The sequence below is a fragment of the Marmota flaviventris genome, chromosome 2 (assembly GCF_047511675.1).
Source record: "Marmota flaviventris isolate mMarFla1 chromosome 2, mMarFla1.hap1, whole genome shotgun sequence".
In the NCBI taxonomy this organism is placed as follows: domain Eukaryota; kingdom Metazoa; phylum Chordata; class Mammalia; order Rodentia; family Sciuridae; genus Marmota; species Marmota flaviventris.
In genome coordinates this window covers 77,618,736-77,637,046 of record NC_092499.1, presented here as the reverse complement: position 1 = coordinate 77,637,046, position 18,311 = coordinate 77,618,736, and the positions used below count along the sequence as shown (strand labels likewise).

General features: G+C 35.9%; 1 protein-coding gene and 1 non-coding gene across 2 annotated transcripts in view; both read left to right on the top strand.

Moving 5' to 3' along the window:
• The window catches only part of Cgrrf1 (cell growth regulator with ring finger domain 1), a 53,536-nt gene that overhangs the window by 20,945 nt on the left and 14,280 nt on the right, over positions 1-18,311 (top strand). The window contains exons 3-4 of the mRNA XM_027929798.3: positions 7,270-7,447; positions 7,592-7,739. Coding sequence (XP_027785599.1) covers positions 7,270-7,447; positions 7,592-7,739 — 326 coding nt within the window. The remainder of the gene's footprint in view (positions 1-7,269; positions 7,448-7,591; positions 7,740-18,311) is intronic.
• Positions 15,562-15,725, top strand: LOC114088282 (U1 spliceosomal RNA). The gene has a single exon (XR_003581951.2). It is a non-coding gene; the product is annotated as a U1 spliceosomal RNA (small nuclear RNA).

Below are 18,311 nucleotides of genomic sequence, written 5' to 3'. Positions count from 1 at the left end.
GTGTGCGTGGTATATTTTTTCCCAACCTTTCACCTTCAGCCTGTGTATGTCTTTTGCAATCAGATGTGTCTCCTGGAGGCAGCATATTGTTGGATTTGTTTTTTTAATCCATGTTACCAGCCTATGTCGCTTTATTGGAAAGTTTAAGCCATTAACGTTTAGAGTTACTATTGATATATGGTTTGTACTTCCAGCCATGTTTGATTATTTATCTTCTTTTTTTTTAATTTAATTTAGTTTGTTTCTCCATGGTTAGCTTTCCCCCCGCCCTCTGTTTTTATAGAGGCACTTCCCACTGATGGTTTTGGTTATTATTTTTCATTTCTTCCTCGTGTAATGTTTTGCTCAAGATGCTTTGCAATGCTGGTTTTCTGGCTGCAGATTCTTTTAGCTTTTGTTTATCATGAAAGATTTTTATTTCGTTGTTGTACCTGAAGCTTAATTTTGCTGGATACAGAATTCTTGATTGGCATCCATTGTCTTTCAGTGTTTGAAATACGTTGTTCCAGGATCTTCTCGCTTTCAGCGTCTGTGATGAAAAATCCATTGTTAACCTTATTGGTTTACCCCTGAATGTAATCTGTCTCCTTTCTCTTGTAGCTTTTAATATTTTCTCTTTGTTCTGTATATTGGATATCTTCATAACAATGTGTCTTGGCGTTGGTCTACTGTGATTTTGTGTGCTCGGTGTCCTGTATGCATCTAAAATTTGTATATCCGTTTCCTTTTTTATTTCTGGAAAGTTTTCTGTAATTATTTCATTCAGCAGGCTACTCATTCCCTTGGTTTGAATCTCTGTACCTTCTTCTATCCCAATGACTCGTAGGTTTGGTTTTTTTATTTTATCCCATATCTCTTGGATGTTTCTCTCGTGATTTTTAACCAGCCTTTCTGAGTTGGCTAGGCTCTTTTCAAGATGATATATTTTGTCTTCATTATCTGACGTTCTGGCTTCTACTTGCTCCACTCTGTAGTGATACTCTCAATTGAGTTTTTAATTTGGTTTATCGTTTCCTTCATTTCTAGAATTATTGTTTGATTTTTTTTTATAATCTCTATCTCCTGATAAAGATGCTTAACTTCTTCTTTTATCTGTTTATGTAATTCATTTTCAAAGTGTTCTTTCACTGTTTGGATTTGCTGTCTCGTATCCTCTTTAAGGTTCCATTCCATCTGTCTAAGGTATTCCTTGAGTTCTTTATATGACCATTTTTCTGCTGACTCTAGGTCCTCCTGAATATTTAGGCTGTCCTTCATTGTTTGTACCCCTTTTCTTCCTTGCTTTTTTATGCTGCTCATGTTACTTCTTGTTCTGTTTGACTGCTGAGTTACTATTTACTCTTATAAATTTATTTGATGCTTGGGAGGAAAGATATTAGAAGGGAAGGGAAGAAGTCACTAAAGAGAATGAGCGTAGGCAGGTAGAATTCAAGGAAGGGGGAATAAGAAAATTGAAAAGAAATGAAAAGACAAAAGAAACAAAAACAAAACACACACAAAAAAGTTAGAAAATAAAGAAAGAAAGAAAAGAAAATTTTTTTTACAAAAATAATAATGATAATAAAAATAATGAAAATTAAAATTAAAAAAATTATAATAATAATAAAAATAAAAAAATTAAAAAAAATTAGAAACATTAAAAAAAGTTAAAGAACAACAACAAAAAAATTGAAAATGAAAGAAAAAAAATGATAATAATAATAATAATAAATGCAGTCATAGAGTTCGATTAATTTCTCTTCCAGTAGGTGGAGCTGTGCCCACTGGGTCAAGCTTCTCCTCTCACTAGGTGGGAACCAATCACTGTGTAGCAGCTCTTCCTCACAGACTGGGCGGGTCTCCAATCCTGAGTGCCTAGGGCCTTCTCTTGTGTTTCCTCAAGCCAGGCCGCGCTCACCTGTGACGCTCACCACAATACTGGCTACACGCTATGTCTGCTGCTCCTGGGAGCCCTGTTGCGCTGGTTTCAATGCAGTTATCTCCTCCTCCCGTGACGTCAGTTCTCTGCCAAGGTGATATCACATGCAAATGGTGACCATTCGTTCCCTTTGCCGGGTGACCAATGCAACGGGTGGGTCCTGACTGTCTCTCCCAATCCCCGTTTCAATCCTGTGGCCACTGCCTATGAAGGCTCGGTTGGTTTTTACCTCTGAAAGTTCCTAAGGGCCAACCAGTTATTTCAGCAGGATTGTTAGTGCTGAGTCACGAGAAGCAGGCGAACCGGAGCTTGGATGCAGCCGATCCGGGCTTGGTGTGTGTGTTCTGAGGGGCCCAGACTGTACACCCCAGATCCACATCAGCTCAGCATTGCCTAGTGATCCTGAGCAAACAGCGTTTATACAATTTACAGCTCCCTATGCCCGTGCAGTTGAAGAGATCAGAGACTTGATCTCTCCCCGCCCGCTGCCATGTTAGATCTCCTCAATGATATTCATGTTGCCCTTACAGCTTCCTGGCATAAGCAAGTTCTTGGGATTATACAAACTGCTGCTTCTGTTTCCAGTCCAGATTTCTAGAAATTAAACCCTGCCGCCTCTTCCCCAGGGCCACGCTCAGGGGCGCCGCGCTCGTCCGCGCTGCCAACCGGGGCCCAGCCCCCGGGGCCCAAGCGGCTGCCGCCGCAGCTCTCCGGCTCCCTCCTCTTGAGCACGGGTCCCCTCGCAGGGGGATGCAGAACGACCCCAGAGCAGGCTCTGCCCGAGGGTGCAGTGGCGAACAGGCGACCCAGGCGCTCAAGGCTGCGGTCCAGCCTTTGGAGGACAGGGCTCGGCACGCAGCCCAGCTCCAACCTCTAGGTGCGGCTGCCGGACAATGTAGACATAGCCATCAAGACAGCTAGCAGAGAGCAAATGGCGGCTCCCGCGGAGTGGATTTTCGGCACATAAACCGCAGCCCAGCCAACAATCCCAATCCACAAACTCTCCCTATATAAAAAATATTCCAAAAAAAAAAAAGCCGGGGCGCACTGAGCTTTCTTTGCCTAGGGTACTTACAATCCACTGCTGATTACACATTCACCTTCTCTGCCCGGAGCGAAGCAAAAGAGGAAGCAGATGGGAGCAAAGCGCCCGCGGCTCTGGGCGGCAAAGTGTCCGGGAGCCAAGCGTCTCTTTTTCGATCTCTTTGTTCTTCCTGCTGCTTGGCAAAGTGGTCCGCTACAGATTAACGGTGAAAGGAGCTCTTACACGCTGTGCGAAATCTCGATTAAAGCCGCTGCTCTGAGCACCACGCTCAGCACTTCAGCAACCCCCGTGCGCAGCGGCCATCTTCTTCCAGTTTCCTTGTGTTTGAGCTTATTTATCTTGGTAAGAGCTAAAAAACAAGAGAGTTAGGCAGAATAACACATGCAGTATTTTGGGAGGAGTTTGTGACTCTGTTCTCTGTGACCTGTACTTTCATTTTCTCATACCCTGGCTTTAATATCCTCATGCATGGTCTTCTTGTATATTACTTCTCTCTCAAGATTTTTCTTTTAAGATTTGTGACTTTCTTGTCCCATTGTCTCCCTACCCCCACCCAGTGCATTTTAATTATATAGAATAGTGGTTTCATTGTGGCATATTTGTACATACATATGCTATACTTTGATCATACCTGTCTCCCCATTACCTTCCCTTCCTTCTCTCTTGTCCCCTCCTTCCCTTGATCCCCTTCCTCTTTTTGTAATACATTGTTTCTTGCTCTGTCACTCACTTTCTGTTTGGGGGTGGGAGTGGGAGGACTAGGAATTGAACACAGGGGCACTTCACCATTGAGCTACATCCCCAGCCAGTTTTTAAAATTTTGAGACAGTGTCTCACTAAGTTGCTTTGGGCCTTAATTTCTGAGCCTGGCCTCAAACTTGTGATCCTTCTGCCTCAGCCTCCTGAATCACTGAGATTACAGGTGTGTGCCATGTTTCTCTTTTTTAAATGACTGAATACATTGGACTTATAGTCCTTATTTTTTTCAATTGCTTACCAGGTTTTCTCTTAACACTTGCTTCATTTGCCTAAAATAACTATGTTGGATAAAGGCAGTTGAGAGAACATCCATGTTGTTCATTTTTTATTCTGAAATTTCTGGTTTACAATTGTTACTAATGTTAATGCTATTGACCTAAAGTGGTTTTGTGTGTACACTGGAATTTAGAAGACTAAGGAAATGTAAAAGTAGGAACTCTTCTGTAGGAAAAAAATGGGTAAAACTAAAGGGAAAATAGTTTTGCATAGGAGTATTTGAACTATCATCAAATAATAAAATCAGTACATTCTCTTCTCAATTTGTATAATGGTCAAGTTTATAAAAGATTGTGGAGGAGAAAATTTTATACTCTATAGTTCTTTTCCATTAATTTTGAATATTAGTTTCAGAGACACATTATTAAAGTCTGATTAATATTCAATTGGTATCAGATACCTCCCCCGCCTTTTAGTTAAGTATACAGAGTGTGTAAATGGGTTATTTATGCAGCTTGGAGTCTCCGGACTTTTTTTCTAGAGCTCTGATTATTTTTATGTAGCAAATAAGTTTTAGAAGTTAGTTAGAAGTACTTACATAAGTTCTATTAGTCGAGGTTTTTTTTTTTTTTAATTATTTGTTTTTTAGTTGTAGTTGGACACAATACCTTTATTTTATTTATTTATTTTTATGTGGTGCTAAGGACCTAACCCAGGGCCTTCCATGTGCTAGGTAAGCGCTCTACAACTGCCCCCACAACCCCAGCCCTCAAGTTTTTTTTAGAAAAGACTTATTTACATTGTTCTTTTTTAATGTAAATAAACACATATATATGGATATCCTTTCATGTGAGATAAATAAAATATGTATATACTTATCTCCACTTTGCATTTTATATTTCTTACATGCTCTGAAGATCATTGCATAATAGTACATATGGATATTCTAATATGCCTCAGTTCTTTTTTAATAACTACATAATATTTTCTAGTATAGTATTTTATTCATTTAATTCCCTATTGATGGACATTTGGGTTGATTCCAGGATTTTGCTATGATATCTAGTCTACAATACATAACATCTTTGCACTTTTTTTGTCACAATATTAAATAATCACTTTGTAGGGTTTTTTCTTTATCTACTTTTTCTGTATGCTTTTTATATTTTCTTTTTCTTATCTATATTCAACTTTTTTTTTCCTGTCTCATGTTGTGTGGTTCCACAATGACATAGAGAAAAATATGTGTGATTTTATGTGCGTATGTATCAATTTGTATATCAGGGATGTTTTTCTTCCACTTTTTTTTTTTTTTTTTTTACACATTTAATTTTTTTATTGTTGGTTGTTCAAAACATTACATAGTTCTTGAAATATCATATTTCACACTTTGATTCAAGTGGGTTATGAACTCCCATTTTTACCCCATATACAGATTGCAGAATCACATCAGTTACACATCCATTGATTTACATATTGCCATACTAGTGTCTGTTGTGTTCTGCTGCCTTTCCTATCCTCTACTATCCCCCCTCCCCTCCCCTCCCCTCCCCTCTTCTCTCTCTACCCCCTCTACTGTCATTCATTTCTCCCCCTTGTATTATTTTCTTCCACTTCTTAATAGCTAATGAAATTTTCTATTCTTCAGTTAACACCTGAGGAGTAGAATCATGTAGTTGAAATCAAATTCTGCTCTAATTCCCTATTCATAGTTCCTGCCAATTAAAATTTTACTTAAGTGATTAGAAATAGCTGTGTCACTGTTACTATACATACTCAGAACCCCAGTCTTTCTGTGTAAATACTGAATATTTGGAATCCTGTGGAGCATTTGCTTTTATTTATTTTTTGTTTTTCTTCTTGTGATACTCAGGATTGAATCCTGAATTGCTCTGAGCTTCATCCCCATCCCTTTAAATTTTTTTTTTTTTTTGGGGGGGGGGCAAGTTCTCACTAAATTGTTAAGGCTGGCCTCAAATTTGCAACCCTTCTGCTTTAGTCTCCTGAGTTGCTGAGATTAGTCTGGAATATGATTGTATTTGTGTATTCCATACTCTGAATCACTTTTTTAAAAAAAATGAATATTATATCAGAAAGGCTATTAACAAGCAACAGAAAAACTCCAATAAGAGAATATTGAGTAGTTTACAGAATTGCTTGTAAATTCAGAGAGTCAAAATCAGAAAGCAAGCTGTTTGGCCAGGAACAATGACCAAAACTATGCCCTTTTGGTCTAGTCAAGTACACTACTGCCCGTGAGCACTAAATGTTATAGCTTGCACTGCCCACAATATTGGCTGTCGCTACCTTCACACTTGATAATGCTATAACTACACTATACTGAGAAGAGTGAAAAACTCAGTATTTGGAAATATTAGAGAAAATAATCATATTGATGGTACATAATAAGTCCTGGGGAGTGCAGAATAATAAGTAAAACTAGCCAGGCACAGGATGCATGCCTAGAATTCCAACTACTCAGAAGGCTGAAGTAGGAGAATCACAAGTTTAGGCCCGCCTTGTCAAGTTAGCAAGACACCATTTTAAAGAAAAGGTGCAGTGGAGAGGGAAGACTGCAGGTGGGTAGCTCAGTGGTAAAGTGCCCCTAGGTCTGATCCCCAAAACAGAAAACAAAACAAAACAAAAAATAAAACCTCTAAAATATAATTCATATATCTATTTAGTTTCTATATATCTACTTATCAGGTCTTCTCAATTTATAATATCATTTCTTTCAGTGAAAGAAAACAAATAAACAAGGATATTGCTATTAAACCCTCCCTATTTTTGAATCCCTATTCTTTCCTCAGGCTATTTTGCATATTACATGGGACATTAACTGTGTGACAAGACTGTATATTAATGTTGTCAATGTATATATTAATATTAGTAAAGCTCAATTTCTTTTTAATATTTTTCTTACTCCAGTGATCATCTTCTGGACCCCATGGGTTGTGTGTATCCACTTTTGGAGACATCTCCTCTCTCCTGTATGTTTCTTGTCATTAGGATTATATGCACTATTAGAGTGCTTTGAAAAATCTTGGAATTGTCAAAAAAAGAAAATTAATCTGATAATTTATAAGCTTAAATGTATAAATAGTAAGGAAGAATTTTCATTATTGTTAAAAAACTATATAGATGTTGAGATTTTTATATTTTGTTTTGGAGGCCGGACCTTCATTTCTAGGTACATACCCATAACAAGTTCCTTTAACCAACATCAGGCCTGTCCAGCATCCCAAAAGAAGCCTGAGTTTCTCACCCTGTATAATTGTGTCAGATGTCACATTAGGTAATTTCTGTTCTCTTTCTGCTTTATTTTCTGCAGCTGGTATAACCTTAAAAACAGACTGCCTTGAAGATAGCCGCCTTACATGCTACTGGGGGTGCAGTGTCCAAAAATTATATGAAGCTCTGCAGAAGCACGTTTATTGCTTCAGAATAAGCACTCCCCAAGCATTAGAAGATGCTCTGTATAGTGAATATCTCTACCAAGAACAGTATTTGTATCCTTTTATCTGATAACCCATTAGCACATGAAAATTAGACTTTTTATGGATACAATAAAATGTGGCTACGTTGTTGATCGTTTTTGATATATTTTTAATCTTTTGGCTATAGTGGCAATTTGCCTTTACATTTTCAAAAAGTATTAAAAAGGACAGCAAAGAAGAAATATATTGCCAGTTACCAAGAGATAATAAAATTGAAGACTTTGGTTCAGTGCCCAGATCTCGTTATCCATTGGTAGCGCTGTTGACCTTAGCTCATGAGGATGACCGAGAAATTTATGATATTGTAAGTAATTTCAAAATTCTGAAAGCATTACCTCTAAGTGATTTGGATGATGGTTCTTAATTATTTGGTAAAATAAAAAAAATGTTTATTTTAATTTCTGCGGATATGTATTTGGCCTGGACTCATTTTCTTAAAAAATGAAAACATGGGATGTATACCTTTACAATTTTTATACATATAATAGCACCCTCAGAGTATGATTTTTTTCCCTTTTAGTCACAAGAATATGATTGTATTTAGGAAATAAATTATTATTAAGTTAATCTCATCACTCTGTATTCTGTTATGTTTACCATATCAAAAAGTCTGTTGGGATGCATGTCCATTTTTAACATTTTTAATACTGAACAAATAAGCATTGTAATGATCTAAAGCACTCATATTTTTTTTTTCTTTTGGGTACCCAGGAGTCTTTAACCACTGAACCACTTCTCCAGCTCTTTTTATTTTTTATTTTGAGACAGGGTCTGACTAAGTTGCTTAGGGAGTCACTAAATTGCTGAGGCTGACCTTGAATTTGTGATCCTCCTCCCTCAGCCTCCTGAGCCACTGGGATTACAGGAGTGCACCACCATGCCCAGCTTGAAGTGCTTAATTTTTAGAGAGTCTCCACTCTTTCTTTGATAGTTGCAGTCACCTCACCTTATTTTCATTAGAGTCCCTGTACCTTATACATCTGATTCCTATATTTTTAGTAACTACAGTAACTTGTTTTCTCATTAGTGTTAAATTATTTCTTCAGTCTGGTAGTTTATCTCTATTTAGGAACATAAAACATCTTAAAGATCAAAAGGAGCTGAGCCTTGACAATCCTTTAAGTATAATAGAAAACTACACAGTTTGAACATCCCTAATCTCAAAATCAAAAATGAATCAAATCTGAAAATTTTTGAGCAGGGACATGTTGCCACAAGTGTAAAATTTTATACCTGACTTCATGCATATTAAAAATATTGTATAAAATTATCTTCAGGGTATATGTATAAGGTATATTTAAAACATAAATGAATTCCTTAGTTAGACTTTGGTCACATCCCTGGGATATCTCATTGTGTATTTACAAACATTCCCAAATCTGAAAAAAACCCCAAATTCGAAATTCTTCTTGTCACAACATTTGGGATAAGGATCCTCAGCCTATACATGAAATAAATTTTGGTGAAATTGGATCATGGTGATATTGCCCTTATAGTTTACTACTTTTCTGAATTGTTTGATGTTTATTAATAAAGATGTAGTAACATTTGAAAGAATTTTTTAAGTTGTTGATGGACCTTTATTTTATTCATTTATTTATATGTGGTGCTAAGAATTGAACCCAGTGCCTCACATATGTTAGGCAAGCACTGTACCACTGAGCCATATCCCAGCCCCTATAGTAATATTTTTGATGATACTTTTGTAATATAAAAATACTTTCACAAAAATTACTTTTCTTTCTAATAACTGTGTATTAGGCAGGGCAGATATCCTTGTACAGACTTAACAGAGTCACGAAAAATTCCAGTCGATACCCTTTATACTCCCTATCCCACAGCCACCCCCACTTGCTGGGAACTGAACCTAGGGACCTATATATATGCTAGGCAAGCACTCTACCACTGAGCTACATCCCTATTCCCTATCTTAAAAAAAAGGGAATAGTTTCCTGAAATAAAAATGCATTGAACTTTGGAAACTACAGACTGTTATTGGAACATGTGGCTCTGATCATTTGCTGTTAAGTCTCTATTTTTTTTTTTAATATTGTCAAACTGAAGCTCTGTTGAGGTGAAGTCAGCCTCCCTCATTTAAGTCATGGAGTAGGGATGGAGGAAATGAGATTTAGGTCAAACAGTCAAAGTTGCAGGTATGTAGGATGAACAAATCTAGAGATCTAATGTATACTACGGTAATAATATATTTAGGGATTTTTGCTAAAATATTAAGTATTTTGACACAGGAAAAGGAGGGGTACCTGAAATGATGAATATGTGAATTTGCTTGACTATAGTAGCCATTTTATTATGTATATACATATCAGAACATGTTATATACCTTAAATATGTAAATTAAAAAAATCATATCCACAGTAGTGTATTTCCAGAACCTAGTGCAGTGCCTAGATTCTCAATAAAGGTTCAGTAAGTGGGGTAGTGGGGGTACTTCATACCAGGTAGTGTTAGTGAACCTTCCAGACCTTGATGGCAAAACACCTTAGTTGCCTATGTATAAGTAGTATATGTGAGAGATCTGGTTTTCTTTCTCTGTCCTTGCTTTTTCAATTGCAGATAAATTAAGACCTGTTAAATTTGTGCTACGTATTTCCAGTCTCTTCCTTCTTTACTACCTACCCGTCAAGGTAACCCTTATCTCACCATTGTGTTACTCACCTTTTCTGAGTTCCTTGGGTTTGGGTTCCATAATTTTTCCATTTATTCAAAACAAAAGGACCTGATCTCAGTCATTTTGCTTCCCAACTTCCCCTGGGCTTCCTTTCCCCTGACTGACTGCTCTTTTTTTATTTCAGGTGCTCAGGTTTTCCTTCTTTGTTTTGTAACTTACTTTCTCCATCTGAGCAGGGAAAGATTTTGTGTGTGTGGCAAAATGTATATAACAGAAAATTTACTATTTTAATCATTTTTCAGTGTACAATTTAATGGTATATAAACAGAGAAGAATTTATTATCAGGTTCCCTGATCCAAATGGAATGAAGAATTTGGCCTCGCTGTAGTTGTGGAGGCTTCTCTCCACAGGGTAGCCAGGATGCCTGGCTCCTGAGGGTGAACAGACATTTTATCTGTTGTTCATATCTCCCTGTCTGGGTCATTTGTGTGTCTTTTAATGTCTGTGAGCTCTATCCCCTTTTTCCACCTATTTTTTTTTCCTTCTCCTTATCTCAGTTTGAGGCTAGTATTGGCATTAAATCATACTTGTTTGTATAGTTCATGTTAATATTCTCTGTTCTTAATTTTAAAAGCAAGGGAATTATTTCATATTTGTTTTTCATGTGGGATTTTTTTTTAGGGTCATGGAGTCTAAATAAAAGCCAAAAAAAAAAAAAAAAAACACACACACACACACACACACACAATTCTCCCTTTCCCATTATAATAGGAAAGAATTGCTTTTATATGGTATAGTTAGGAACCAGCTTTTTGTTTTAAGCAATTAAACGAAAACAATAATTATTCCTGTAAGATTTTGAAAATGTTAAATTTTACTGAATTACATTAGGGTTTATTTCTGTAATATTCAAATAACATGATGTGGCAGAAAAAAATTAGAAAACCTAGATAAGCTAGGAGGAAAGTGTAACCAACTGAGTTCTGTCACCCAAAGATAACAACTGTGAATATATGCTCTATCTCCCCAGATTTTCATATATCTACTTTTCTAAAGAAGAGGATCAAGTCATACATTCTATTTTGTAATCTGTTTTTATTTAATAGTATATCTCAATATCTTTTCCATATCCTTTTAAGCCTGTAAAGAATATTTTGTTAGGGGCTCAGTGGCAGAGCACTTGCCTAGCGTGTGTGAGGCACTAGGTTCAATTCTCAATACCACATATAAATAAATAAAATAAAGATCCATTGGCAATTTAATATATATATTGTGTTTTTACATTCATATATATATATATATATATATATATATATATATATATATATATTGTGTTTTTACATTCACAGCAGGCTTTTAAAAGCTTTTTATTGATACATAATTTCAAAAAGTTACAAAAATAAAAAGTAAAAGAATACTCATATACTTTTCTCCAGATCATCTATGGTTAACTTTCTTTTTTTTTTTTTTTTTTTTTTTTATTGTTGGCTGTTCAAAACATTACATAGTTCTTGATATATCATATTTCACAATTTGATTCAAGTGGGTTATGAGCTCCCATTTTTACCCCATATACAGATTGCAGAATCACATCAGTTACACATCCATTGATTTACATATTGCCATACTAGTGTCTGTTGTATTCTGCTGTCTTTCCTATCCTCTACTATCCCCCCTCCCCTCCCCTCCCCTCCCCTCCCCTCCCCTCTTTTCTCTCTGCCCCCTTTACTGACATTCGTTTGTCCCCCTTGTATTATTTTTCCCCTTCCCCTCACTTCCTCTTGTATGTACTTTTGTATACCTCTGAGGGTCTCCTTCCATTTCCATGCATTTTCCCTTCTCTCTCCCTTTCCCTCCCACCTCTCATCCCTGTTTAATGTTAATCTTCTTCTCATGCTCTTCGACCCTACTCTGTTCTTAGCTACTCTCCTTATATCAAAGAAGACATTTGACATTTGTTTTTTAGGGATTGGCTAGCTTCACTTAGCATAATCTGCTCTAATGCCATCCATTTCCCTGTAAATTCTATGATTTTGTCATTTTTTAATGCAGAGTAATACTCCATTGTGTATAAATGCCACATTTTTTTTATCCATTCATCCATTGAAGGGCATCTAGGTTGGTTCCACAGTCTAGCTATTGTGAATTGTGCTGCTATGAACATCGATGTAGCAGTGTCCCTGTAGCATGCTCTTTTTAGGTCTTTAGGGAATAGACCGAGAAGGGGAATAGCTGGGTCAAATGGTGGCTCCATTCCCAGCTTTCCAAGAAATCTCCATACTGCTTTCCAAATTGGCTGCACCAATTTGCAGTCCCACCAGCAATGTACAAGTGTACCCTTTTCCCCACATCCTCGCCAGCACTTGTTGTTGTTTGACTTCATAATGGCTGCCAATCTAACTGGAGTGAGATGGTATCTTAGGGTGGTTTTGATTTGCATTTCTCTGACTGCTAGAGATGGTGAGCATTTTTTCATGTACTTGTTGATTGACTGTATGTCCTCCTCTGAGAAGTGTCTGTTCAGGTCCTTGGCCCATTTGTTGATTGGGTTGTTTGTTCTCTTATTGTCTAATTTTTTGAGCTCTTTGTATACTCTGGATATTAGGGCTCTATCTGAAGTGTGAGGAGTAAAGATTTGTTCCCAGGATGTAGGCTCTCTATTTACCTCTCTTATTGTATCTTTTGCTGAGAAAAAACTTTTTAGTTTGAGTAAGTCCCATTTGTTGATTCTAGTTATTAACTTTTGTGCTATGGGTGTCCTATTGAGGAATTTGGAGCCCGACCCCACCGACTGTAGATCGCAGCCAACTTTTTCTTCTATCAGACGGCGCGTCTCTGATTTGATATCAAGCTCCTTGATCCATTTTGAATTAACTTTTGTGCATGGCGAGAGAAAGGGATTCAGTTTCATTTTGTTGCATATGGATTTCCAGTTTTCCCAGCACCATTTGTTGAAGATGCTATCCTTCCTCCATTGCATGCTTTTAGACCCTTTATCAAATATAAGATAGTTGTAGTTTTGTGGATTGGTTTCTGTGTCCTCTATTCTGTACCATTGGTCCACCCGCCTGTTTTGGTACCAGTACCATGCTGTTTTTGTTACTATTGCTCTGTAATATAGTTTGAAGTCTGGTATCGCTATACCGCCTGATTCACACTTCCTGCTTAGCATTGTTTTTGCTATTCTGGGTCTTTTATTTTTCCATATGAATTTCATGATTGCTTTCTCTATTTCTACAAGAAATGCCGTTGGGATTTTGATTGGCATTGCATTAAATATGGTTAACTTTCTTTCATCCAGATCATTAAGTTGATCTTATATGTGTAAATTTCATGTAATCATATGATATATTATCATATATTTTTTAAATGATTTGAGCGCAAGTTGCATGCATGATGACTCTTTATCCTTAAATATTTCTGTGTGTATTTCTTGACATTAGGATGTTCTGGTCTTTGTTTGTTTGTTTGGTTGGTTGGTTTTTGTTTGTTTGTTTCGGTAATGAGGATCGAACCCAGAGACTTACACTGAGCCATATCCCCAGCCCTTTTTTATTTTTTTTTTAATTTTGAGACAGGGTCTCACTAAGTTGCCTTGTTAAGTTGTTGAGACTTTTTAAATTTAATTTAAAAAATTTATTCTAATTATTTGTACATGACAGAATACATTTATGCATTTTGATATATCATACATAAATGGAGCATAATTTTTCATTCTGATTGTACATATAGTAGATTCACACTGGTCATGCAGTCTTATATGTACATAAGGTAATAATGTCTGTTTCATTCTACTATTGTCACAAGACTGGCTTTTGAACTCACAATCTTTCTGCTTCAGCTCCCCCAGTTGCTGGGATTACAGGTGTGTGCCACCACATATGGCTTAAGAATGTTCTCTTATATAATCATAGTACAGTTACCAACTTTATAAATTTGACATTGACATAATATTTTATCCAACCTATTACCTATATTCCAGTTTCTCAGTTGATCTAATAGTCCAACTTCTAGTCTAAATCCAGAGTTTTTTCTTTATCATATATTTTTCGCCTCCTTTCACCTGGAACATTTCCACAGCCTTGCTTTGTTTTTAGCATTTTTGAAGAATTCAGTGCATTTTTGAGGAATAGTTGCATGCACACACCCTTTTTATAAGCAGAGCATTCTCATGTTTTTCTAACATTTCCTCATGGTCAGATCAGAGTTGTGCACTGGCAGCTAATGAACTGCCTAAGTGATGAATCTTCCTTTTCAGGCCATAGCCTCTAGAAGAATGCAGTGTGTTTTCTGTCATTGATTATGTTAGTTTTGATCTCTCAAAAGGTATTATATAATTTCTCCATTGTTCTTGGTTTGTTCTCCCTTGATCTGTGAAGAGGCAGTTTAGCTCTCATGAGGGTATTTTTGTGTGCAGAAAGTTTCAAATTGATATTTATGTGGTGATAATCACTGGAGAGTCCTAGTCTTCTGCTGGAGACACTTTAAGACCATGTAAATATTCTGCTTTTTATCAAAAATTTCCACTGGAATTGCATATCCATTGATGATTCTTGCCAGATTTTATCTTTACTATGATGAATGAAAAATGATTATTCTCTAGCCCCATTCCTCCTTCCAGTCAATTCTTAGTAGGCTAATGAAGTCATAGTCTTCCCTTTTCTTCCATTTGTTTATCTGTTTGTTATCTTTTTGACCTTCATACCCGCCCCATGGTTTATAATTCATTACTAGATTTAATTATTTTGGTGCTCAAACTTCCTGGTATCCCACTTCCTGTCAAGACTGAGCATTTAAAGTCAGAAAAATCTGAGAGATATAATCAGGTATTCTCTTCTACATCTCTTTAACTTCATCCCCACATACCACAGTCCTTGTAGATAACCAAATTCATTGTTCTTTTTAACCTTCACTATGTTTCTTTTCCCTTCTTTCTTACACAAAAGGTAACACACTATAACCATACATGCTCTTTTGTATTTGACTTTTTTCACTTCATTGTATCTCAGTAGTCATTCCACATCAGTTCCCAGAGATATTTCTCACTTTTTTTTTTAAACAGGTGCATAGCATTCCATTGGGTACAGACCTATAATTCCAAAAGACACAATGTTGACAGCCATAATCCTGAGTATTAAAATTCCAAAAGATAAAAATACCAAGATTTTAGTTTTGGAAAAAATAATTTTTAAAATTCTTTAAAAGACATTTATTTACATTTTTAAAGGGAATTTATTTGAGAAACATAAAAAAAAAAACACAACATAATACTTCATTGGCCACTTTATAAAATATAATAGCAATACTGTTTGAATATTTTGCAAGCTTAAACACTAATGCTAATGCTGAGGATAACAGGTATGAGCAGACAAAGCATATTCATGAAGAAATAGGTCAAAAAGCAAAATGCCTGACACATCACTGTGAATGGTAATTGTGTGCACCCAGCTGTATGACTGAAGTCATCTGAAATACCATAATCAAAAGCCATAATGGATACTTACCTTGCAGGGGAGTTACCATGATCACGAAGGTGGTTTTCCCAGGATGAGGCATATCCATTACACTGCGATGTGCTGACCCCTGCGATTTTCCCAGATGTGGGAAACTAGACTGCATAATTTGTGGTAGCAGGGGACTGCATTCTTACTCTTCCCCTCTTAAAAGAAAAAAGGGGGGGGGAAAAGCCATAATGGGTTACCATTACATTTGCAGCTCTCCAAAGTTCTGAGATCTCAAGAATTTTATCTTTCACAAATGTAGATATTCAAAAAGGACATCGCTTCATTCATTGAAGTTTTGGTGTTTTTAATGTACCTGCACTTATAATATTTATAAAGTCAACATTGTGATAATATACTTTTATAGAGTCATATTTGCAAAAAAATATATAAATTAGAACTCTCTAAAAGTCTTACATAATTTATGCCTATAATATTGGAAATGCTAACCTGAAATACACAGCATAGCTAATTGTAAAAAATGAAAAAAAAAATTTAACATGTGAGGAAATACTACAGGGATAGATTATGGGTATTTATATAAAGGTAGTCCATAAGAGCAGTCTGACTTTCATGATCTTTATATTTTAAATTATACATTGTGATGAATAGCTGTATTTTTTCCTTTTGGGCAAAGCTGTCCTTAGAGAATATGTTCACATTTTCTATATGATGCTTCTCTTTTTGAAATTCTTCTACAATTTCATATATGCCATGAGTACTCCCTATTTAATTTTCCAATCATTGGTTTGTTTGATGTGCTTTTACATCATATGGGTAATGCACAGACCATTCCACATGCACTTGTTCAGATCACATATTTGGTAATCAAATAGCAACACTTGCTTAAATGTCTTCTTATCCTTCTGTGCACGTACTTAAAACCAGTCAGTCAAACACCTCTAGCTTCTTTAGGCACATGTGATTTTAATTCATTAAGAGCCCCTGGAATCTCATTATCTGGAAGGAATGCCAATGCAGATAAATGATGGCACTTTTAATCTGAAGTTTTAATTGTTTCTATATGGTGTGGCAAATATCTCATCTGAATTTTTTCCCAAGTGTATTGGGCTTGGAAAAAACAAGCCTTATTGATAACACTTTGAAATTCCCTCTTTGATCAAACTTAATTCCAAAACTGTCTTTACCATTTAGAGATTTCATTGAACTCCATTTTCTTCTCCAAAGTCTATGAAATTTTCAAATAAGAGTTTAAAAGTATTTCATTTTTTCTAGTCATTAATACATACATGGATAAGTTCTAGAACCTCCAGACCCTACAGGGGCATGAATGGCATATGTTTGATTAAACAAACAAAAACCTAATGGGGATAGCTTTGAAATTGTCATCTATTAACCAAAGTGAAGCACAAACTAGTTTTTCTGTGTTAGATTTAGTGGTAAATGTAAGTGGTTAGGGATTTGACTATTTTCCATGAAGTCAAAGACCTAACCAGGAATAGTTCAACAACAGAGGAACCTCTGTGTCAGCAAGCATCTTTGGTTCAGAAGGTCACTAAGCCTTTCCAATTCTTTTTTCTTTCCTGAAGGGATGCATGGGGCTATGTATGAAGGGGCAGAAATAGTACACAATTAAATAACTTGGCAACTGTTCTATGGATAAATCAAAAACACACTGAAGCCCTTCCCCAGAGTTTGATTTTCTTACTCTTATATAGTCTTTTAGTTCTATAGCTGCTTTATTTAGTTTTTGTTTGGGGGATTTATCCAGTAGTGAGAGAGGTATGTTAAAATTACCCAGTATTATTGTGTTGTGGTCTATTTGTTTCTCATAATTGAGAAGGGTTTGTTTGATGTACATAGATGCTCCATTGTTTGGGGCATAAATATTTACAATTTTTTTCTTTTATTTATTTACTTATTTTTTATTTTTGTTTTATCTTGACATATCATACATTTGAATCAGATGGGATATAATTTTTCATTTTTCTGAGTGTACAGGTTGCAGAATTACATTGGTCATGCAGTCACGAATATTTACAATTATTATGTCTTGTTGATGTACAATTCCCTTAAGCAGTATGAAATGTCCTTCTTTTTCCTTTTCTGATTAACTTTGGCTTGAAGTCCACTTTTTCTGATATGAGGATAGAAACCCCTGCTTGTTTACAAGATCCATGTGAATGATATTTATATAGCCTTTTTTAAAAAATGGGAATTGTGATTTTTAGGACTTTAACATTTGGGGTTTTAATCTTTTGGGCTTCTGATTTGGAGGACTTTGATGTTTGGGAATTTCAGCATTTGAAATTATGGCATTCATGATCTTATCCTTTGGGAACCACACTCCATTGTGTGTATGGTGTGCATGTTATCTTAGTTATTGAGCCAGTCTTCTATGCTTGGATACTTGGGTAGTTTCTAGTATTCTGCCATAACAATCTTGTACTGGATAACCTGTGCATTTGTAATTTAATATCACTGGGGTTGTGTAGGTGGAGTATGAATGAAGGTTGATACATATTGCCAGGTTCCCTTAATTGGGATTATACCTTTGGATATTATACCTTTAGAATTTTTTTAACATTTTTTTTTTTTACATTTTTACCAGTGATATATGGGAGTGACTATTTCTCAAAAGTCACTTCTGAATTTTTGTCAATTTGATGAGTGAGAAACAGAAAAGTTTTGATTCTAATTGAATGTCTTTTGATGTGGTTAAGGGCCATGTTTATATCTTTTTATGAATTATTTGTATTTTTTGTCCTCTTTTCTATAGAATTT